This window comes from Postia placenta (assembly GCF_002117355.1).
Source record: "Postia placenta MAD-698-R-SB12 unplaced genomic scaffold POSPLAscaffold_1, whole genome shotgun sequence".
In the NCBI taxonomy this organism is placed as follows: domain Eukaryota; kingdom Fungi; phylum Basidiomycota; class Agaricomycetes; order Polyporales; family Adustoporiaceae; genus Rhodonia; species Rhodonia placenta.
In genome coordinates, this window is record NW_020169832.1 from 404,618 (window position 1) to 427,007 (window position 22,390).

At 54.4% G+C, this 22,390-nt stretch overlaps 7 protein-coding genes across 7 annotated transcripts; 5 read left to right on the plus strand and 2 right to left on the minus strand.

The window, feature by feature from the left end:
- Nucleotides 1–1,133: 1,133 nt before the first annotated feature.
- Nucleotides 1,134–3,212, plus strand: POSPLADRAFT_1042221 (hypothetical protein; the record flags this gene model as incomplete). The annotated part of the gene is made up of 4 exons (XM_024478065.1): nucleotides 1,134–1,263; nucleotides 1,322–1,397; nucleotides 1,452–1,614; nucleotides 1,671–3,212. The coding sequence occupies 4 exons, from the start codon at nucleotides 1,134–1,136 to the stop codon at nucleotides 3,210–3,212; spliced, it is 1,911 nt and encodes a 636-aa protein (XP_024343713.1).
- A 517-nt stretch (nucleotides 3,213–3,729) lies between these two features.
- POSPLADRAFT_1063844 (hypothetical protein) lies at nucleotides 3,730–4,813 on the minus strand. The gene is made up of 2 exons (XM_024481729.1): nucleotides 4,202–4,813; nucleotides 3,730–4,143 (listed from the first exon to the last, which is right to left on the minus strand). The coding sequence occupies exons 1-2, from the start codon at nucleotides 4,645–4,647 to the stop codon at nucleotides 3,936–3,938; spliced, it is 654 nt and encodes a 217-aa protein (XP_024343714.1). The 5' UTR covers nucleotides 4,648–4,813; the 3' UTR covers nucleotides 3,730–3,935.
- A 1,534-nt stretch (nucleotides 4,814–6,347) lies between these two features.
- On the plus strand, nucleotides 6,348–7,996 carry POSPLADRAFT_1164169 (hypothetical protein). Its single transcript, XM_024487807.1, has 5 exons — nucleotides 6,348–6,563; nucleotides 6,621–6,669; nucleotides 6,717–7,454; nucleotides 7,509–7,625; nucleotides 7,682–7,996. Exons 1-5 carry the CDS (start codon nucleotides 6,480–6,482, stop codon nucleotides 7,711–7,713), a joined length of 1,020 nt encoding a protein of 339 aa, XP_024343715.1. The 5' UTR covers nucleotides 6,348–6,479; the 3' UTR covers nucleotides 7,714–7,996.
- Nucleotides 7,997–8,720: 724 nt separating this feature from the next.
- On the plus strand, nucleotides 8,721–13,155 carry POSPLADRAFT_1077635 (hypothetical protein; the record flags this gene model as incomplete). The annotated part of the gene is made up of 11 exons (XM_024482956.1): nucleotides 8,721–8,860; nucleotides 9,069–9,660; nucleotides 9,719–9,991; nucleotides 10,047–10,556; nucleotides 10,612–11,630; nucleotides 11,664–11,910; nucleotides 11,968–12,255; nucleotides 12,306–12,356; nucleotides 12,518–12,676; nucleotides 12,727–12,925; nucleotides 12,986–13,155. Coding segments are annotated over 11 exons (3,648 nt in total), but the record flags the coding sequence as incomplete, so codon positions are not given.
- Nucleotides 13,156–13,418: 263 nt separating this feature from the next.
- On the plus strand, nucleotides 13,419–15,401 carry POSPLADRAFT_1051085 (hypothetical protein; the record flags this gene model as incomplete). The annotated part of the gene is made up of 2 exons (XM_024480117.1): nucleotides 13,419–13,847; nucleotides 13,899–15,401. The coding sequence occupies 2 exons, from the start codon at nucleotides 13,419–13,421 to the stop codon at nucleotides 15,399–15,401; spliced, it is 1,932 nt and encodes a 643-aa protein (XP_024343717.1).
- Nucleotides 15,402–17,310: 1,909 nt separating this feature from the next.
- Nucleotides 17,311–18,540, minus strand: POSPLADRAFT_1042225 (hypothetical protein; the record flags this gene model as incomplete). Its single annotated transcript, XM_024478066.1, has 1 exon — nucleotides 17,311–18,540. The coding sequence occupies one exon, from the start codon at nucleotides 18,538–18,540 to the stop codon at nucleotides 17,311–17,313; it is 1,230 nt and encodes a 409-aa protein (XP_024343718.1).
- Nucleotides 18,541–19,541: 1,001 nt separating this feature from the next.
- POSPLADRAFT_1030155 (glycosyltransferase family 22 protein) lies at nucleotides 19,542–21,980 on the plus strand (the record flags this gene model as incomplete). The annotated part of the gene is made up of 8 exons (XM_024476716.1): nucleotides 19,542–19,654; nucleotides 19,707–19,813; nucleotides 19,885–20,039; nucleotides 20,099–20,258; nucleotides 20,317–20,603; nucleotides 20,651–21,112; nucleotides 21,164–21,646; nucleotides 21,699–21,980. The coding sequence occupies 8 exons, from the start codon at nucleotides 19,542–19,544 to the stop codon at nucleotides 21,978–21,980; spliced, it is 2,049 nt and encodes a 682-aa protein (XP_024343719.1).
- Between the last annotated feature and the right edge of the window lie 410 nt (nucleotides 21,981–22,390).

Below are 22,390 nucleotides of genomic sequence, written 5' to 3' on the forward strand. Positions count from 1 at the left end.
GTTCTTGTCTTGGTGTACGCTCTCACGGTGCTCAATTTGACAGGGCTTCCGGCACATATTCACGAGTTCCTGCACGGCACTCGAGGTCACCTTACGTAGTATGAGGAGACTATTGGCTGGTGTAACAAGTATGTGGCAGAGCCTCTCGTATTTTCGACATAAACTGATACATAATTCCTGTAGTTTCTCGCTGTCAACTCCCTGCTCAGGTGAGCCTAAGGCGACTTCTATGCTGACCTTGGTTGCTTAATATACGACTTCAGTTCTGTTGAAGAGGATTCCAATCTCTCGCTTTTCAACATATTGTGCACTAGGCAGTTCACTAATGTAGAGGTACGTCATCCCGCTGTCATCGATGCAGCTCTGTAGTCAGCGGCCCACCATTTTTTCGCACCTGTGCATTTCTCCTGCTATGTAATGTATTACACCCGATAAATAATATGCCACAGTTGTATTTTGATTGGATCATCTGCGGGTGACTGGTCTGTCACGGAAGCGAACCGATATCGCAGTGGATTGATTAGTGTTATGGATGCAGCCCATACAATCATTAGTCGATCTGGCAATGTATCACAATAGTTGGTATAATATTATACCATGCATGACATTGTGTAGGCTGCTAGCCTCGCCAGCCTTGCATGCTCTCGATAGTCATATGGGCCTAGCTACCTATTTTGGCTCTTACACCACCCCGCTGATTTATCATCATGGCAATACAAGACTGTAAAACAATAGCGGTCTCTCGTAAGCTGGCCGGACCTTACAAGGCCATACGAGTACATGCATGGCCATACATAATGCGTTCCTTTTTGCTGATGTACCAACTGCAGAATCCCAGATCTGGTTTCAAATAGACAAGCCGAGCCACCAGTTGTGATGAGTCGCGACCGACCGACGCGGGGCGGGAGCGGGGCACGTGCGCCAGGTCTTGAGTCATCGAATGTATGCCATCCCGAGCGTTCCTCACTCCCAAGTGGTGGTCGCTTCCCTCATCCGGGGAGCTGAGCCACGGTGACCTCCTGATCGTCGACCACAACGATCACATATTCTGCACAGCGAGGACTTCATCGTCTGTCGTTATGTCTACACACGCTGCAGGTGGGACACCTCAGTCGGCCAAGCGCGCACCGAAGATGGTTTCCAGCCAGTCTCTGAACCATCTCCTCAACTTCACCCTTCCTCCGAGGCAGTCGCACCACAATCAGAGTTTGCCGCGCAGGAACAGGAGGTCCAACGCGCATCCCGCCATATGGAACAAAGAGAGTATGTCTGTCTTTCTCCGCTATCATCCTCTAGATACTTAATGACATCGCACGTTAAGGGTTTGTCAATGCTCAATATCGCTTTGTCATGAACCCCAGCGGAGATTACACTGTACACTTCGCGGACCCAGATATGTAGGCATATCAACGAGGTGATGTGTGGTTGTATGCTAACCAACCATACACTAGCTTTTTCCAATGGCATGACATTCTTCAGGTTATCGTCCCCCGTACTTCTGCGATGGCCTCTGCTGCGGGCTCGGGAGAACAAGCCTCGCATGAAGAAGGCGTCACGACATGTCCTATCTGTCTCTCAGCGCCCACGGCTCCTAGAATGACCAAGTGTGGTCATGTAAGTAACCTTTCACTATCTGGTTTGGCTTATGACACGACTGAACCGTGGTTCAGGTATTCTGTTTCCCCTGTATATTGCATTATCTTAACACCGCCGATAATCTCAAGTGGGTGCGCTGCCCTATCTGTTTCGACTCTGTCAACGAGAGACAGCTCAAGGGTGTCAAATGGTTCGACGAAGCTCCTTTTGTTCATGATGTCGATGATGCTCCAGCAGAAGGCTCGTCGACATCCGCCTCCAGTGACAACCTCCTCGTAGCGACACCTCGCCCCGGCTCTACTTTGCGCATGCGGCTCATTCAACGGCCCCAGATCACTACCCTCGCGCTTCCACGTTCTCAGACTTGGCCATCCGATCTTCTTCCACCTCATCAAGCACCCTTTCACTTCATGCCCGACGTCTTCGCCTTCGCGAAGTTTATGCTTGCTACCCCAGCGTACCTGATCGCGGATCTTACCAAAGATCTCGACGAGCTGTCTACAGAGAGGCGCATGCTCCATAGCATGGGTGATGAACTGAGCGTCATCTTCATCGATGCTGCGGTAGCGAAGGTCCAGAATCAGATAGCGAAAGCAGCAGCTCTGGAGACGCCGCAGTTGCAAGAGGCAGTTGACAATGCTCTGCTAATGCAGAAGCAAATTCTAGATCGTGCTTCGCTGAACGAAAGGCTCAGAAGAGAGGAGCGACCACCAGCTGTGCAACCTGAAGACGTCCCACAAGACTTCTTGGCTACTCAGGGTGGACGTGCAAACATCCCTTTCGTCGTCCCCTCCACAGCTCCAGTTATGTCTTCCGTGTTAGACACGCGCTCATCGACTCCGACGCGGGGCCCTAGGCAACGCAGGAATCTGAATCCGCCTCCACCGTCGACATCCACGTACTATTACTATCAGGCATCAACGGGCATGCCGGTCTTCCTTCATCCTCTTGACATTCGTGTACTCTTCTCCCACTTCAGTGATTATGCAGCGTTCCCGGACACTATTAACGTCCGCGTAGAGGCCTACAATGAGACCACCGTCAACGACGACCTGCGAAAACGCTGCAAGTATCTCGCGCACTTTCCTGAGGGCGCGGACGTTGTCTTTGTAGAGGCAGATCTCGAGGGAGTCGTCGGCGCAGAAGGTCTCCGGAATTTCGAGGCGCCGCTACGCATGCGTCGCTCCCGGCGTAAAGACAAGGAGAAGAAGGACGACAAGGCGCGTGCCCGTGCAGAAGAGCGCGAGAAGGAGAAACTTGCACACACGTGGATCGCAGCCGATCCCACTGTAGTGGCGCCCGTATTTCAGAGGCCCCCGTCGCCTTTAGAGACGGACCAGTTTCCGGAGGCCAGTTTGGATCAGCCTGCGCTTCAGGTGCAGCAGCCCACTGGTGCATGGGGCGCGCGAAGCTTTGCTTCGGCTGCACATGCCGCCTCGGGGCGCCCGCTCGGACAGCGGCCGCCCCCCATTCAGCGGGAGAGGGAGCAGGCGGAAGACGAGTGGGATCTAGACGTGGCCTTCCACGAGCTCGAGCAGAGAGGGAGCCGCGGAGGTGGGAAGAAACGGACGGCGAAGATGGTGGTGCTCGGGGGTGGCGGCGGCAGGCGACGGTGATATACGCGACATTTCATGGACGAAGGATGGTTCTCTGTATTCGCATCGTCTAAGCAGTAGATCAATGTGTAACAACAGTCATCGCCAATAGCATCTTATTCTACCTAGTACGCAGTTAATTGATGAGGCACTTTAGTGTTTTCTGTGGCATGTGTTGTACACGCACCAAGCGTACTGGTCTCGGCGAGCAGGCAAGAACGGGCTGTTGGCAATTTGCAGAGTATTGCGTTAGTATTTTGCGTCATCTGTGGTTGTAGGAGGTATCCCGCTGCTCACCTGAGACGAAGAGCTGCATGCTCAAAGAAACCTCATAGTCCCACGATGTGTTGTGGGTTTGCGTTGTGCTATATGCGCCTTTCTAGGAGTGCGGCGAAGCAATCTACCCAGGTACTATGACATACACAAGCACCCACAAACTGGCATAATTTGTAGATGTAATTATGGAACACTGAGCTTACGATATTCTCGTAAATCATTGACATAAGGTACAGTATTACGAATGAGCATTGCGTAGTCGAAGGAGCAATTCTTGCGTTTACAGCAAGACAAGTAACAGAAAAGCGAACGAAACGAAACGGGATAAGATTATAAACGAATGTGGGGGTTGGGGGAGGGGTGGACGATTCATTTCTTCTTGTCAGGTTCTTACCAATAAATACGACATAAATACTGCAGTCGACTAGGCCTGAGCTCCGCAAAAGGTGCCTACAGTGCCATGTCAGGTCAACGTGATGCATCTCTCTCCGAATGCAACGAGCGGTGCCGGAACCAGGATAGCTTACGACGCGCCGGCTTCTCGGGCGAGGGCTGGGTGGGTGCCGGGACACCCTGCTTAGGCGGCTCAGCAGACGCGCAGTTCCTCGTCTCGGAACCGCTGCGGCGGTGAATAATAGACGGCACCAGAGACTGCACCCGCCTATGCGCGGTAATACTGCGGACACACAGTCTGTCAAACTCGAGCATTTCATACGTCAGACCCTGATACGTACATCTTCTGCTTGCTTCCAGTCGGTGATGACCGTTCGTGGTCGTTCGCGGTGCTTGTTGCCGCCGGCTCCGGGTCGTGTCGCAGCGGATGCCACGACCACCTTCGCCTCGCCTTTTTAGCGGGATGCTCTACTGCCGTGTCTTCGCACGCCTTGCTCGGAGCTTGCGAATCCTCTGACGCCTTGCGCGGTGGAGATGAGCGCTCTGTGCGCGCTGATGCCCGGCGTTGCTCAAACGACTGCCTGTTCGCGGATGCAGCACCCCTGCGCTCGTCTCGCACTTGCCGAACATAGCGCTCGGCCTGGGGGGAGCCAGGGAAGGGGAAGAAGTAAGGAGCCTGATATGGGTCGGTCCGAGCGACGGGCGTAGGCGGCTTGCGAAGAGGCAGGGTATGACGTTTCTGCAAGAAATGACCCTTCGCCTTCGCCGCGACTGGAAGATGAAACATCACGGGAAGACCACACGTTTCAGGCAGGCGTCATACTCACCAGTCTCAGAAGCGACAATGGGTGACTTAGCATCCACCCTTAGTATGTCCTCGTGTTTGAGGGCGTCATTGTCCTCGAGAGAAAGTGGTGCCACACGCTTGCTCAGGGTCGCGTCCGCTGTGTACCTCCTCCTGGCCGGACAACGATCACAGACCCTCATCGTGTGTCGAGGAGACGCCTCTCCGTTTGATCCTCCTTTTGATCTTGGAGAGGCAGGAATCTCAAGGAGTTTGTTGTCGTGGGTGCTCAGTGGTAGCGGTGAAGAAGGGGTACGTGGCTGCGGGGTGTATGAGTAGACAGTGCGTGTCTCGACGAAGCGTACATGGACGCTAGCGGTCGACTGCACCAGCGTTGTGGTTGAACCTGTCGTACTCGGAGAAGTAAGAAAGTCTCGGGTGGTCACGTTTGCCTGGCGTGAGGTCGTGGAGACTTTCCGAACTTCGAGATACTGCCTCTGCCTACGGGTAATGCGTCTCAAGCGAATATCAGGGCGGCGTGGCGACATCCCATAAGGATAAGGGTTCGGTAGTACGTTACTAAGTGCAGCCAGTACGCTCTGTGATGTCTTGTCAATGAGAATGTGCTCGCGTTAAACGGTCGCTCGACATACCAAAAATGCACCGGCGAGGGCTAATGCTACACTTGCGATCCCGATGATAAGCCATCCAAAAACGGGCTTGAGTACATTCAAGAACATCCTGCGTCTGTGTCGCCAGCACACATATAGCAGTTGCGGGCCAATTGATTGGCATAGGGGACTGTCGGAGACCTCTTTGACGAAGAGGTTAAAGAATGGGCAAACCATACTGAGACATACTTGGGTATAGCGTGCGGATGAGCTCTGAAAAGGGGTGATGAATAAACGTGATGGGGGTTGGGGACTATAAGCCGGGTGGGTACGGAGGAGTCAGTGTAGCTGCGGGGGGACACAGGTATATAGCATCGCCATTCTGCGGGTCGGTTTTAATCATATGCGTGATCGCGAGAAGCTTGATGTCGCCGAGATGCGACGACTTGTTTTGAGCGTCCTGCCTTGCTCATCGGTAGCGCACTCCCCGGTGTGTCACTCATCATGACTGATGTGATGTAATGCCAACCCCAGACTGGGGTCACGTAGACCACAGCAACCGAAACTGAAACAACGGTCTGCTCACCCATATGCATGTCGAAAGGCTGAGGGGCACAATGTAACCTCCAACAACGCGCAATGAACCGAAGCTCGACATAGAATCGCCGTGTCGTGAGAGACGGCTGACAATGATCGTGTCCTGGGTTGTCATCTATTCATCCTTGCATAGCTTGAGACTGAATCACAATATCTCTTCATCAATTCACTTGCAGTCAGCCGCAGTTTTGGAAGGACTGTTGCGTCGTCATAAGTCAAACCTGCACCATCAACAGGTGGATGATCGATTCAGCGAGTCTGTCATATGAGTGCTTATATCACTGTCCAACACCAAGTCAAGTCGGAGGTGGAACCAGGGACAAAGTACTGAGTCTCCCTGTTACGGACAAGGACTGGCTGCGCGAATGGATGCGGGCGAGAATGAGAGGCGCAATGGTGGCTGTACGGTTGAAAGAAAGGCGAGCGCGCGCAGTGTGAGAACTTCGGAGAACGTGTTCGAGTCGCATCCAAGTCCCCTGCCCGTCGCTCCCGGACACCTTCAGCACGACCGACTAGACCTCCTCACTGTGGTCACACCGCCTCCGCAGGTGTCTTTGTATCTTCATTGACGAACATCAGCTACCTCATTCTTGCCTATAACACCATTACTCTCTGGCTTTCTTCAGCATGCCGCCCCGTGGAAGCGACGGTCTCGACTTTACCCCCATACTCACCCACTACTTGTTCCTGTTCACGTCAATTCTCGCTGTGGTGAGTTCGTCGACTTGCTGAGGTAGAGGCGCAACTGATATCTACGGCTGAAATCAGGTAGGATGGTTCCTGGCTTTCATCTCACAGGCCATAGCGACTGCCGATTGTAAGTTCCTTGCGAGCATCCTCGCTCACCCGCTGATCATTTTGCAGTCGGCCATGGCCCTGTCGGCGTGCTATGGTTTGCTATATTCCTGCAACTGTTCCTGATTATTGGCGTCCTGCACACCCTTGCTAGTGACTCGATCGCCATGAACCGCTTCCAAATATCTGTCTTCGGGGCCATTGCTGTCGTCTTCGCCGTCATCGGCGTCAACGAAGGCATTTTTTCCGGCTCCGCCTCGCTCGACGCGATGGCTGCCGGCTGGCTCATCAACGCTGTCGTCGACATCCTCTGGGTGCTCTACTTCACGTCTGAGGAGGATTCGCTTATGTTGCACATCTTCAACTCCCTCGGCACAGGCGGCCTCACACCTCCTTCCCGCCGTCGCAGGGCCCCACGCACGACCTCGATGCACACCATGGGTGCGGGCAACGGGTACCAGGCCGGCTTTACGGGGACGCCGGGCAGCGGTATCGGGCCGGGCTACGACACGAAAATGGCGAGCAGTCTCGGAGGTCCGATCGGGAGCGGGAACAGTTTCCATGCAGGCAGCGTCGAGGGCCCGCCGAGGAGCATTGTGGGCGCGGGAAGCATTAACAATGGCCCTGTGGGCAGCGGCCCGGGATCAGTACACGGGGACGGCGCCGTATCGCCTAATTCTCCTCTTATGGGCGGCGGTGCGGCAGGTGTTGGATCAGGAGGAGGGCCCCCGCCAGGCAGCCCGAACCCTGGGGACGCGCCTTTGGGAGGCGATAATTACCTATACCGGGCAAAGGCCCTATACGCATGTAGGCAGAATGACTTCTGTGGTCTTAACTTCCTGCTGACTGCATCTGTTATAGATACTGCATCCACTGATGACCCTAACGAGATTTCGTTTGCAAAAGGTGAGGTCCTGGAGATCATCGACAAGCAGGGCAAGTGGTGGCAGGCGAGAAAAACAGATGGCGAAGTTGGAAGTAAGTACCTGAATTCCTGTCTGTCTCGTCCAACAGGTCTGACTCAAGGGCATTAGTTGCACCATCAAATTACTTGCAGATACAGTAGGCTTGGCACTCGGACTCGGACTGTTTTGTTTATCTTCTTTCCTCTGGTGTCACGAATGCTCATGACATGCTATATCGTCACGCGATCTATCATTTCTCTTGTTCTCGCGTCGCCGTGTTATTTTTTTCCTATTCTCCCTGCGTTCTGGGATGATTGGGCACCTTTGTGATGGCCCTGTCATCTCTCCTTGTTGTTCTATGTGTATCTGCTTGATGGAACCAGTGCTTTGTAGAATATACTCTCGGGTCGATAATCGAGGCAATTTCACGTCGTGTGGATGCGAGCTAAGATTGGATGCTGATGACTACTGTTGTTGACTGACTGCGGGGAAACGATGTGAACTACAGATTCCAGAAGAATCCGTGTAAGTTATATGCATGGAATTTCACGTAAGATGGACCACATTGGTGGCGCATGGCCACTCCGGTGACAGGCGTGATGATCAAACGAGACGGCGCAGTCAGCATAGCTGGCTAGTATGCAGAGCTAGATCCCAATGACAGTAAAGACGAACATATTATCGCGCACGGCGCTTTACACGGCGGCATTACCTCGGCGCCTTGCGTTGATGTTAGCTCGCGATTGAATCTGGGGTGGCTGGGGAGAGATAAGATTAGATGGTAAATGCATTTGAGATCAAGGTTGACGCGGGCACGGAGTGGTCCGTCGCTTGCTCTCATCTTCACCCCCAAGACCACTCTGCGCGCATGGAAGTCTCCGCATCCGAACCACCGCATGGCCTTCCAGTAACACCCATCGTTGTCTCGGCGCATCGCTCGCCCGTCGGCAGCCCACCGCCAGCGACGACTGACGAGCGCCACAGACCATCAACGGCCCCCTCTTCCTCGAGGCTTTCTCCCCACCCGCAACCGACCCCGCTGCCCGGAGAGAGCATACCACGCGCCGGACCGTCTTCACGAGCGCCATCGCCCACAGCGAGTGTGAGGTCATCAAGACCGATGTCGCCGCATATCATAGACGAAGACGGCGCGCAATTACTGGGGCCTCCTGGGTCCCCATCCTCGACGCGGCCCCTGAATGTGACGGACGCGCTGGGCTACCTCGACTCGGTCAAAGCCCAGTTTCAGGACAAGCCGGATGTGTACAATCACTTTCTGGACATTATGAAGGATTTCAAAAGCCAAGTGTGAGTGTCGCTCACGATGTTTTTTGTTCAGCCACTCGGGCGTACAGTTTCTTCGAGGGAACGTATGAGCGTGCATGTCCTCTGTCCTGCGCTACGACGTGATTGTTTTTGTCTGTCTATCTCTCGAGGACTGTATGTGTGTCTGGTTAATGGTGTCATTTTGTGTGCCCGGGGACCAATGTTGGTGCACGTTCTAACTCCTCACCAGGATTGATACACCGGGCGTTATTGCCCGCGTATCCATGTTGTTCCACAGCAATCCCTACCTTATACAAGGGTTCAATACTTTCCTACCACCCGGTTACCGCATCGACGTGTCAACTGATCCTCAGAACCCGGGCATGATCACTGTTACGACGCCTACTAGCGTTGACGTACAGCACATATCCGCGTTTGGTGGACCTATGCGCATTCCTCATGACCATGTCCCGCCTAGATCTATCAACCTGGCACCATTCCCTCAGCCGCCGCCCTTTTCTCTGGCACCACCTCCAGTACTGCCTGTCGGTATCGGCAACGGGTCGCGGCCAGCGACCCCATCTCGCACACATCCTCCTCCTGACTATACATTCTCGCCCTCTATAATGTTCGCGCTTCCGGCAGCAGGCCCCCAGGCAGTCTCCGCCGCTTCATTTTTAGGCAATCTAGGCAACAGGACGAATGAGGGAATAGCAACAACTGGCGAGTTCAACCACGCTATCCAGTTCCTGAATAAAATTAAAATGCGATTTGAAGAAGACCCTGAAACCTACAAACAGTTCCTTGAGATTCTGCATGCTTACCAGAAGCAGCCGCAGGACGTACGTCACTATTGTTCATTTTCGGCGATTGGTCAAACTAATTGGTCTTGCTTGTCAGTCGCAAGTGTACGCCCAGGTGCAGACGCTGTTCAAGGACGCTCCAGACCTCGTGAACGAGTTCCGAGACTTCTTGCCGGAAGCCATTGGCCCTTCTTCACAACATCTTGGACTGGTCGGTATCCTGCCTCATCCTGCTGGTGGCGCAGGCGCGTGGGCACAAGCTGAGCCACCCGCACCGAGCGCGGAGAAGGTGACGAAAGCTCCTACCCGGCGAAGAAAGCGGCCTGCAGAGAAGGAAGCGGCTGGCGCACCGAAGGCAGCCGGAGGACGAGTGCGTAGATGCTTTCTCATGCAATCCATTGATGGTGTAATGCCCTCTGTTACAGGCTGCGAAACGGACAAAGCCCAACCAGAAGTCGGAGCCGCAATCGCCGAAGTTCTCATCCTATCCCGTCCCTGCGTCCCCGCCACCACAACATCCCCACCCAGCTATGGGTGTTCCACCGCATCCCCAGCTCAATCACCCGCATATGTTCCCGCCGCCTCCTACACCGAACGGGCAGGCACACTCTCTAGCCACTCCCGACGAACTTCTCTTGTTTGATCGGATCAAGAAGGCATTGGAGAGTGGGGGAACGTACGAAGAGTTTCTCAAGCTCCTTACCTTATACGCGAAGGATGTGATCGACACGAAGACGCTCATTGACCGAGCAGAGATATTCCTCGGGGACGGCGAGCTGATGGCCCAGTTCAAAGATCTTACAGGCTGGGATGACAACCACGGAAACGTGGAGTATGGCCCGCCGGGCAGCATCAGAACAGGGCCTCCGGACCCGTATGGAGCGAAGTTCGTCGAGGACGGACATGGGCCGAGCTACCGGTGGCAAGTCGCAAGCGTGAGTGCCTCCCACATGGTTGTGTGAACGTGGTCTAATCTGATCCCTCGATTAGGAAAAGTATCTTGCATGCTCTGGCCGGGGTCGACTGGAATGGTCCGTGCTGAATGACGAATGGGTTTCGCATCCGACGTGGGCGTCTGAGGATTCGGGGTTCGCCGCGCACAAGAAGAATCAGTACGAGGATATACTGAACAAGATCGAAGAGGATCGGCACGAGTACCAAACGTACCTAGATGCCCTCGGCTGTTTCATAGTAGTCCTCAAGTCCATCGAGGCCCGCCTCGACGAGATGACCGCCGAGGAGCGTGCTAATTTTAGATTGGGGCCTAACCTTGGTGGGCGGTCTCCTGGACTCTACAGGCGCATGTTGAAGAAAATCTACGGGCTTGATGGCACCAAGGAGATCCTGAAGGCGCTCCAAGAGTCCCCCGCTGCCGCTGTGCCGGTGGTATTAAAGCGGCTCAAGCTGAAGGACGATGATTGGCGGCACTCGCTGCGGGACTGGAACAGCACAGAGTGGAGACCTGGAGAGACGAAGAATTTCTACAAGGCTCTTGACCACCAGGGCATCGTCTTCAAGGCGAACGACAAGAAGTGTATCACGGCGAAACATTTCGTGCAGGACATTGAGGGGGCGAAAGCCTCCCTAGTGAAGGAGCGCGAGGCCAAAGGCGAGCAGCCCTGGTATCATGGCTCCGTTGGACCTGCGCTCGAATTCGAGCTCCAGGACACAGGCGTTATCCAGGATGCCCTCAAACTGATATTCTCATTTCTCGACCATTCTCCATCGACGTACAGCACGGCCGAACGGCGGAGCATGGAGCGCTTCCTGAGACAGTTCATCCCCGCGCTACTCATGTTCTCATCCCACGAATTCAACGCAGCATGTGGGCCGCTAGAACCCGGGCACGAAGACGACCTCGCGGACGACTCATCGGCGGCTGTCGACGGAACGGAGGACCAGAGGAGCGGACGGGACCGCTGCGGGAGACGCCAGGCGAGTGGCGGACATTCAACTGGCGTGTCGCCTGGCGATCTCAGGAAGCGGCTGCTGAAAACGGCCCAGGAAAGGTCGCCACGCACCGGAAGCAAGGCGCTATCGAGCAAATCAGCTGGTATGACCCGCTCGAATTCCCCAGCCCCCAGCGATAGCGCGTCGACGTCGGCTAAGCACCGGGGCTCGAAGCTCAACCAGGAGCTAGACGTCGAAGACGAGGGCGCCGTGCGTGCGCACGACATCTGGATCCAGGACGCTGTGGACGAGCAGGGTAACGCCGCAGGGGACACTCCGACCACCCGTCGGCCTTTCTTCGCGAATACAACGTTCTACACATTGTTGCGCCTGCTGCAGGTATGTCGTAATTTAATTTCATCATGGTGCGTCTGACAGACAAGCCGCACGACGCAGCTACTCTATTCGCGGCTATTTATGTGCAAGGAGATAGGCGCACAGCTGGCCGCACAAAAACACGCCTCGTTGCTTGCGAATCCCGTTGCCGTAGATGTCGGATTGGACGAGCCGAATGGTCCTCCGACCGTGCTCGCACAAATTATCGAAGCGTTTGGCGAGAGCAGGTCGGGAGAAGAGCCCAACGTGCTGTATCTGTATCTGCTGGACGCCTGTGAGAAGTTGTTCGACAGCGAGATGGATCAGGCGACGTTTGAGGAACATATGCGCTGGTTCTTCAGCACGAAGGTAGCGGCTGTTGCACACGAGTTACTGGGCCGCACTGACCGCTATTTCAGGCATATCATCTTTTTACGTTGGACAGGGTGATCATTGCTATTGTTAAGCAGGTGCGCTATACCCCATATTATTAGCATGATGCCTCTCGATCGCCCGCTCGTGTTCGGCGGCTGCCCGCTCCCCCAAGAGCCCGGGCGACGCGAAGCGACGGCGTTTCGTGTATTTGTGAGCTAGATGCTGGAAGGTTCGCTGACGGATTTGGATATCGAAGGTACAAACCATTATGTCCGATAACAAATGCCAGGAACTCTGGGATTTGCTGCAGCAAGCTCGCGGAGCTGAGACCATTACAATACACGATACCGTCCGATATAGAAGGGAAGCCGAACGGCATGTGGGCTACGATGATAATCTGTACCGATTCGATTGGGTAAGTTACGTTGTTCAGCATCCGGGAGAACCTGATTGACGCGGTCATAGGACGGGGAAGCGAAGAGGCTGACAGTGCAGCTCGTTGGTTCTTCGGATCCCAGCGTGGAGGAGGACGTGAATGGTGGCGGACGATTGAAGGAATACGTTGCGACATATGTAATGGAGCGCCCTACGGAGTGGCAACCTGCAGGACGACGCAAGAGCGGCTCTCTATTTTTGAAGAGGTGCGTAGCAGCTATTTCGGGCTGTGAATTGTAGTATGGCCGGGGCTGAAGACCGATTGGCGGTATTTATAGGAACGTGATAGATGCGGGTGAGAAGGGCGAGGTGGTCGAGAGGAGCGCGGGGATGCGGGTTGCGGTGCAGGGGTCGTACAAGCTGCTGTACGAGTCGGGGCGGGAGGACGGGTTGTGGCGGCGACGCGGGGTTGCGGAGACGGCGTCGCTTGCTCGGCGGGCGGGGCAGCGACAAGAAGAAGGCCGGCGGCTACTGGCCCGGCAGGGGTGGGCGTAGCGTGGGAGCGGGTTGCTAAAGATAGGCGAAGTATTTATAGACTGTGTATAATTGGCGTGGATGGGTATGGGATTAATTTTGATATGGAAGAGGGAGACCCGGTATAATATTGGTCTATCTGTTGCACCTGCCCCCTTCCTCCAGCCAAGCCCTGGCCCGCCCGACGCCCCCGCTCTGTCCGCATCACTTTCCTCGGCGTGCGAGCCGCCAAGCTGCACTCAGCCTCCATGGCCAAGCCGCACGGGCCAAGAGCCACGTCCTCTGGCTCACTCCCTCTCACTCCCCCCTCTCACCCACGACAACGACGACGACGACGACGATCCCCCGCTCGTCCCGCCCCCTCGTCCTCCCTCCTCGCCCTCTTCGCAACCGTCGCCGCCTCCGCCTCCACTGTCGACGGCCATCCTCTGCCCACGCAGACACCCCCACCCGAGTTTCTCTGTCCGCAGCTTGGGGTGGCCCCGTGCCTCGCTTCTCCGCCGCGCAGAAACGTCTCGCAGGCGCAGAGCGCCTCATCATCCACCATTTCCGAGCTGCCCTCCAACTCGACGCTCAGCTCGAGATCGCAGCCCGTCGCAGACAAGTATGTGTCCTGCGAGGACGGCCGTTGGCGGAAAACAGACGTGTGGACACTCTATGGTTCGACCTTTTGTCAGGTAAGCACTCCTCTACCCTCGCAGGCGTTCCACGTCTGAGACCCAAGCAAGGACAACATTTGCACTGCCACTCCCACGGGCACATCTACTACAGTCGCGTGTGGCGTGTCCCCCTCGGCTTCATCCACAGCAACTCCCACTTCGTCCGAGGCGCTTGCGGATGACCTCTCAGAGCAAATCTCCGCCTACCCCTCTGGCTGGCTCAGCTCTAAGACTGTGAAAGACGATCCCCTCACGCCGGTCATCATCTCTCTCTCAGTTATTCTGGCTCTCGCGATCTGCGTCTTCATAATTCTGTGCGTAGTCTGGAGAAGGCGCAAGCGGCGACCAAAGGATCCGGAGAAGAGGAACCGCATGCGGGACCCCGGCGCGGGCGAGGAAGAGAGCATAGAGCTCAAGCGTCTCCTCTCACAGCAGCGGCTCTGGGCAAAGGCGACTGCGCGATGGAAGGCAGGCGTTCGCCAGTCCTCCCGAAGGCGCTGGAAGCGCCAGCCGGCGGGCATGAAGGACGCCGACTCCCAGCTGCTCAGCCAGGTTTCCTCTCATTCCTCGTCGACTTCACTTCATCGAACCTACACTGCGTCCTCCTCGCGCAGCGCAGCGCTCAGTATTAGGTCTTCGCGTCAAGACGCATTGACAGATCTCCCAGAGCCTGCACCAATCGCCTCACAACCGGATCCTCATCAGCCACAGGAGCCTCCCGCATATCTGTCTGATACGTCAGGTACGGCATATTCAGCGCTCGCCAGCGTCCAGGGGATGAGTCTTTCCCGGTTGGCTGACACACGCCATGCCACGGACAATGCAGCAGCGTCTGGGTCAGGTATCCTTGAGCCGCCTGTGTCTGATGATCATCCCTTGCCATACAAGGACTTCATTCACGCAGGTCACGTCGCCACGGACGATAAGGCACTGCTCGCACGGATGGCTGCTCTTGCTAGTGCTCCTCCCACCGTCGATGCTGCGTCTCCCACCGGTTCCTCCAACCCGTCTGCGCTGTATGCCTGGGTCCCACCGCTCGAGGATGAGTTCGAGGCGGTGCCGTTTGACCTGCGGATTGTCGATTGCGACACAGACGCAGACGTGGGCGGAGCGCTCTCCGGCAATCGGAGGTCGCCATCACCGATGCTGTCGATCACGCCGTCATACTCACGTGATATGTCGCCCTGTCCGTCCGTGTTGCCTCCGCCACCCGAGAAGAGCCGCCTCGCCGCGCCCGGGTTCTACGAGTATCCACCGTCGTTCGAGGAAGACCTGCTGGATGTCGAGCCTGAAATGGAGCCCTCAGCACCACCGTTTGGCGAAGATGATATCGCAGTTGCGAGCGCGCCCCCGTTGGAGGATGCCTCCGAGCTTGCGGAGGTCATTGTGCTGCCTTCGGCGCCACCACTTGATGGCGCGGAGATGGAGGACACATATGCTACTGCACCCGAGTGGGATACCCGGTCAAGCACGGACAACGCGCGCGTCGAGCAGTCTCTGCCGCTGAGACGGACCACAGGCCGTCTACATACCCCCGCATGGAACGGGAGCCCCCCAAGCTACCTTCCCTAACACCACCTCTTAATTTCGAATCGGACTCTTCTCGGATTGTAACAGCTAACGCCGCAGGTAGGCTCGTCCGCCTGCAAAATCTCCTTGCTCGTCTTATCCCATTGTAACACGTTGGCCGTTTTGCACTTTGCACGTAGGTAGTCGGTTAGCCACAGCTGTCGAATTGTTTTGGATATATACTCGGGTACTGTCGGTCGTGTCTGGCGTGCTTGCAGAAGCTACTTTATACTAGGTTCCGAATCATCGCTAGCGCGGGAGCGGTAATGAATAACAGAAGAGCATCGTTGTGCATGTCGTGTTGCGTGCGTGCTTGGTCGATGGTCGATTTCCACACGCTGGGGGCCATGTGAGCGAGGCAGTGCAGCAAACTTTATATCGATCCCGAAGTCGAACCTTCTTGGTTTCGATTCGAAGTGTCCAGTATAATGCCCGTTATGAGCGCGTAACTCCATATGTCTGCGTTTCCTGGGCTGAGTAATCCAAGATTGGCGTTTCGGAATACACTGGAGCCTGGGGCATCCGGCGGGACCGGTAGATTTGCAAGTGGAAGGATGTCAGTTTCTAGATCCGTCTGCGCCTCATGGCGCGCTCCGAGAACGAGTGGCCGTTTCTGAACTCTGTGTGACACGACATAACGGAAAGTACTACTAGGAGGTAATGCATACTACGCTGAGCGGAGAACACGTGCACCAATCAAAGGGCTGCGATCATCTCGAGCAATTCGGGTTGCAAGATGGTATTAAGGGTTGAATGTCTCGACGCTCACCCGGGCCCTCAGACGACGTCGACAAGTCAATTTCGATGCTATTAAGGTGAGAGTTCATGCATGTCTACTTTACGTGCTTTTAATCCACCTTCGACAGATCTTCTCCAAAGATTGCAAAGATTGAACAGTTCGCCGTGTCATAATTGGGGAACACCGTGCAGTAGCTTATCACGTTCTATCAGGCGCTGCAGAAGCGTCCGCGATCTTACCACATCCCGCATCTCGAGCAAAGTGTTAGATCAATTGACAACTGTGTCCAATCATATTGTCCTGACACTCGGACAAAGTACGTACATCATCTAAGCAGCTCCTGCTATTTGTAACATCATACACAGCCATAGCATCTGAATGGAAATTTTGATTGTAACACATAGGTCCAGAAACTACTGGAACAGAAGTGCTTACCAAGAGCAAAATTGACTCCCATCCCGATCATCACCATCCACATAACAGTTAGATACCTTGTTGGACCAATGACCGACAAAGATATCAACCCATAAATGATTAGCCTTGAAAGGCTTCTCCATCCATTTAACGCACCAGACCATGAATCAACTGATCCACAATCAAAATGCACCAAATAAATGAAACTCAAGAACAATCAAAATCCCCCGACAACACATGCCAATACTGCAACAGCACAGTCATCACACCCCTCGGTTGCAAGCAGAGCCAAGAAGAAAGGGCGACAAAAATAAGATAACCATGAATGGAGGCAATGCCTCCATAATAGTGGTTAAACTATTAAGAACAGATACTACACTTGATCTAAGCCAAAAGGCCAGAGTGGTGAGGATTTTATTTCTCGCCCTCCTCCTCATATATCTTCGTCATACCTGCGCACGGACCACACGACGGAGTGTTTCCCAATATGGCAAGTGCTGTGGTTCGACACTCCCGACGAAGATCGTGAACACTCTTCCATAATTTGATCGGTGGATGTTCATTACAACGTGGGTTAGGATGTCCGGCAGTACCTACGTTACAAATCGAAATAATTAGACATGTCTACTATTTGTACAAATTCTAGGCGGTAGGTCCATTGTCCTGAAGGCGCAATTAATCGTTGACGTTGAGCGAAATATATAGTAACTAACGTATGAGAGTATAGCTCATGTACGTCTCATGCCTTCATTGTGTTTATCAAGGTAAATCGTACTTCAAACTGGAGTACGAAGGACGCGGAGGGAGGTTAATATCGGTGTCGGTAAAAGTAGACATCAGCTCAGTGAGGGTCGAGGGTGGGGTGATGCAGTATGCCAGCTTTGGAGATCGTCGAAGACTATAGCCTGGCACCGTAGAGGTCACGGAGTGATCTGCAACCTGTCCTTCTCCCGATTGACGGTCAAAGGAACTGGCTCCAGGCCCAGGAGAGTGGTCGTCCTTATACAACGGTCTCAGACCCGATGAACGCTTTGAGAGCGGGGAGCCCGTGGCGACGATCAGCGAAGGTCCTGGTTTAGGAGCGGACATTTTCTCCGCACGCAACCTAGCAGAAGGGGTTCTTGTGAATAGTTCCATGAGTCTGGTTTTCTTCTTGCCATGAGTTGGATGGAGCAAGCCCGGCGAACAAGAGAACCGCAACGGGGTGAAGAATCGTCCTTCTGACGCGCTCGCATCGAGGGCATTGTGCACAAAGTACTCGAACTTCCACCGCAAGGCGAGCGGCGCCAAGCTAGCCTGTACATCGAATAGCTCGACTCCCGAGACACTGTAGACGCCATCTTCATCCGTGGGCAGCGACGCAACCTGAGAAATGTAGTCCTTGGATTCGTCCCCAGCCATTGTTAGCCTTCGCAGAGTGAGCGTGGCATCGGTCTTGCTGACAGCGTTGACAAGAAATTCTTGTCGAGTCACGGGCATGAAGTCAGCAAGGCCGAAGGTTAAGGCGTTCACCAGGTAAGCCTCATGGTCTTCTGATGAGTCATTGGTATATCCGGTGAGCTTGAAGACGGGACGGAACGTGCGTGAGTTATCTTGGTCAATCCAGAGTTCAAAGTGCGTGCTGCGTAGCCATCCCAGCGTGCCGGGGAGACCGGAGAAGTGCCGGCTTCCTAGATTGGGAGACGCCAGAGGGCTGGAAATACAACTCGAGCGGACCGAGCGTGTAGAGCGAGCCGAATGAGAAGTTGCCGTAGACCCAGTGCGCTTATGTGACATTGCCGGGCCATCAAAAACGGGAGACGCAGGAGTGACAGGATCCGAACTGGGTGCACTGATGGTCAAATCCTGCGAAGACAAAATACTGGCGCTGGTGGGCAGAGGGGAGCAGCTTCTTGCTTTGCGTATTCCCATCAGAGAACGTAGTCCACTGGCCTTGGAAAAAGACGGATCTGGACAGTTCGTGTTCGAGGAAGGCGATGGAGACAGCATATTTGCATATTCACGGATACTGGCGAATAAGCTTGAATGAGACCGCGACACATTCTTGTAGTGAGGACTAAGGCCGACGGAATTACCGCGGATCACTGCGTTTCCCATTGATAAATATCCCTGAGAGCCAGAGCTTGACGGAGAGAATACGAAGGAGGTGGAGCATGGAGAGACCATAGGAGAGGTCGCCGCTGAACCGAGAGGTGTAACTTTAGGCGACCGTATTGGCGAATCGCCGTGAGTGAATGCAGGGGTAGACGTCCAGTCATAATCATCGTAAGCTGCCGCCGAGACAAGACAGGCAGAGGCTGAGAAGTGCGATCCTCTGCTAGGTGAAAGGCGGTCAGAGTCAAGGCAGTCACTCTTCGGCTCTGTAGCTGTCGTCGCCCTCGAGGCATGCCGAGGGCACATGTTCGCGCTCGACTTGAGGCAATTATGGGGGTCCTGACCATCATACAGCAAATCCTTAGAGTCCAAGGCCATCAAGCTTGCGGGTCCGAGGGGAAGGCCCGGTTCTGTTCGTTGACAGCGGGTGTCGGCCTCTTGAGTTGAAGACATAAAGTCGTCCTCGGGCGTAGGATCTAAGCCGGTGTCCAAGATTATCGGTATCTCTCCGAAGCTGCACAAAGACGAGATTTTTTCGGGCCCGACAGATGGAGATGGGCTGGGAGGCATCAGGGAATCTAACTCTTCGAGAGCTGCCCAATTGGTGGGATGGCGACAAGCGCCAGAGTCAACGGGAAACATTTTCGGGATGAAGAGTCAAGTTTTACAAAGGGAATGTGTGTATATTAGAAATGTCGTTGTCTAGCAGTGAAGAGGTAGGCAGGTGGTGTTAGCAAGCCTGCGAGTTCAACGCGCTCATGCCGCCGACGCGTCGAGCTCACGTGCCTATCTCGGGTGACAGCGTCTGGCGTTGCCGGTGCACCGTCGACTCGCCCAGCTGTCTCGTCACCGTTTCCCTTCTCCTAACCAATGCGTTGAACTTAACGTATAGCACAATGGCCTCCAACATCCAGGAGATTCGCTTTCGGCGACCTCTATCCGCAAAGCCGACGCCTGTCGAGAAACCCAAGAACCGGCATAGTGGGATCCTGCAGGACAAGCTGCGAAGGTCAGTACAATATATGCTATACGCAACTTATTTGAGAAGCGCATTGGTTTAGGTCGCAAAAGGCGCCATGGTGTCCGTCGTTTTCCACGGCAGTAAAGATATTCCTACTCGTCCGGGTGGCGGGTGCAATGTACTCGAATATTCAGGACTGTGACGAAGGTACGCGGCCACAAAGCCGCACACTTAACATTGGCACGGACACTGAATCGTTGCCTATTTCTCTAATGAAGTGTTCAATTTTTGGGAGCCCTTACATTACCTCGACCGAGGGTACGGATTTCAGACATGGGAGACCTCTCCCGTGTACGCTATCCGTAGTTGGGCGTACATCTTCATGCACCTCCTACCCACAAAGCTGGCGACAACGCTCATAGGCCCAGAAAAGGTCAGTGCACACAGACGTGCAACATGCTAGCGTACTAGAGACCAACCAGCTGCTCTCAGAGGCCTGCGTTTTTTGCTATCCGGATCTTTCTAGGCATGATTTCAGCGGTCTGCGAGACATACCTCTATAGAGCGGTGGTAGACAAGATCAACTATCGGGCCGGACGGTACCTTCTCTTCATGCTCCTCTTCAATGCGGGAATGTGGACAGCGTCAACGGGTATGGACTGTGCACCCTGCAGCATTGTTCTAGCTACTGAAAGCTACCAATCCAATAGCGTTCCTCCCGTCCTCCTTCGCCATGTATGCGAACACTGTAGCATACGCTTTCGTAATCGAGCCAACAAACAATACGAATATACGTAGAACGCTCTTCGCGACCCTGGCCTTCGCAGCCGGTGCAATTGTCGGATGGCCATTCTCCCTCGCTATCGCTATCCCGTTCGTCTTCGAGGAACTGTTTATATACGGAACTGACAAGGTCACATCGGAGAATAAAACCACTTGGACCATCGCCCGATGGACAAGAATGCTCAAATGTGCCGCGACCGCTGCATTGCTACTTGTATGTTCCCCTTTCCTACCATGAGGACAATGCCTTATTTGTCCTAGGTCCCGGTTGTCGCCTTGGACACGGTCTTCTACGGCAAGCTCACGATCGTCCCTTGGAACATTATCAAGTACAATGTCTTCCCCGACGAGCAGCGCGGGCCGGACCTGTATGGCACGGAACCCGCTAGTTTCTACATCTCGAACCTCCTCCTAAACTTCAACGTATTGGTCCCGCTCGCACTGGCATCGATCCCGGCACTAGCTATTACATACGCTTTCGACCGCAAGCGTCTTGGCGAGCGCACGATTTTCGTAGACCAGAGCTCTCCGTACACCCTCATGGTGATCAGGCTCATTCCAGTGTATCTCTGGTTGGGCGTCATGACTGCTCAGAGTCATAAGGAGGAGCGCTTCCTCTTCCCTATATACACACTCATCTGCTTCAATGCTGCGATCACGGTATACTTGATGAGAGGCTGGTTGGAAGTGGCGTACGTACACGTCACAAAGTCGCCGTATCGGGTGAGTACTCATGGGTCGGCTGCAGCAATGGTACTCATGCAATACTTATAGGCATCTCGCGCGACGCTCTTCGGCAGGTTGACACTTTCTATCGTATCCGCGTCGTGCATTTTGTCGATCTCCCGGATCATGACCCAGTGGAAGTACTATCACGCACCCCTCACGATCTTCCATGCACTCGAGGCCGACGAGATTCCTCGTATACTCAACACCACGGGACATGTGTTCATACCACCGCCGACAAACGATACGAGACGCATCGAAGACGACGAGCGCTACCCCCGAATCGATCCCTCGTTGGTTAAAGAATTGGGCCTGCGACTCTGCGTAGGCAAGGAGTGGCACCGGTTTCCAGGGCATTACCTCGTGCCCGATGGCGTGCGCGTTGAATGGATAAAGAGCGAGTTTGACGGGATGCTTCCTGCTCATTTCGTCGAGACGCCCAAGGCATGGGGTATCCCGGCGAGAACGCAAGGCACCAGGGTCGTCCCATCTGGGCTGAACGACCTGAACAAGGAAGCACCAGAACTCTACGTATGTATTGCGACTTGTCAAATGGAACAACGGAACTAACACGTCGGATCAGGCGGACGTATCGCAATGCGACTATCTCGTCGATCTGGACTTCCCGTTGCATCCCATTGAGTCCCTTCACGAGCCGCGTTACGCCGTGGATGAGACAACATGGGATCGGGTCAAGTGTCTGCCGTTCCTCGACGCACGTTACTCGTCGACGCTGACCAGGACATTATGGATGCCTGGTCAGATGTGGCAACGAAACAATGAGTATGGGGACTATTGTCTACTGAGGCATAGGGAAAATGTGAAGATCAAAGAGCGGATGATGACGCTGAAAAAGGACGTGTAGAAGAAAAATGGATAATGTAGCATGTGCGTAAGTACGATATAGGAACAGCATAATAATACTCCATAATTTACCAGCTGCAGAATGGCTTTGTTATTCACTCATAGCTCCGCCGACCTGTCAGCTTTGTCAGCACTTGGGCGAGGAGGAGCATGCAGCATGTCATGCGTCATCACAGTTCGCAGCTTCGCGGAAGGAAATCGCCTGATCCGGTGGTGTTCGTCTCGATATGGCAGGTGTCCTAGTTCATTTCGTCGGCCCATTTTCAACCAGGCTCGTCCATATGTCTAGGGTATGTTCCTGCATCACGGACCTGAAACGATGCGCATTGACTTGTTGAGCATCTCGGAGACTCCAATAAGTGAAGATCCGGTATTGCCGTTCCTTCTTTGCGTCTACTGGGGCGCGCCCTA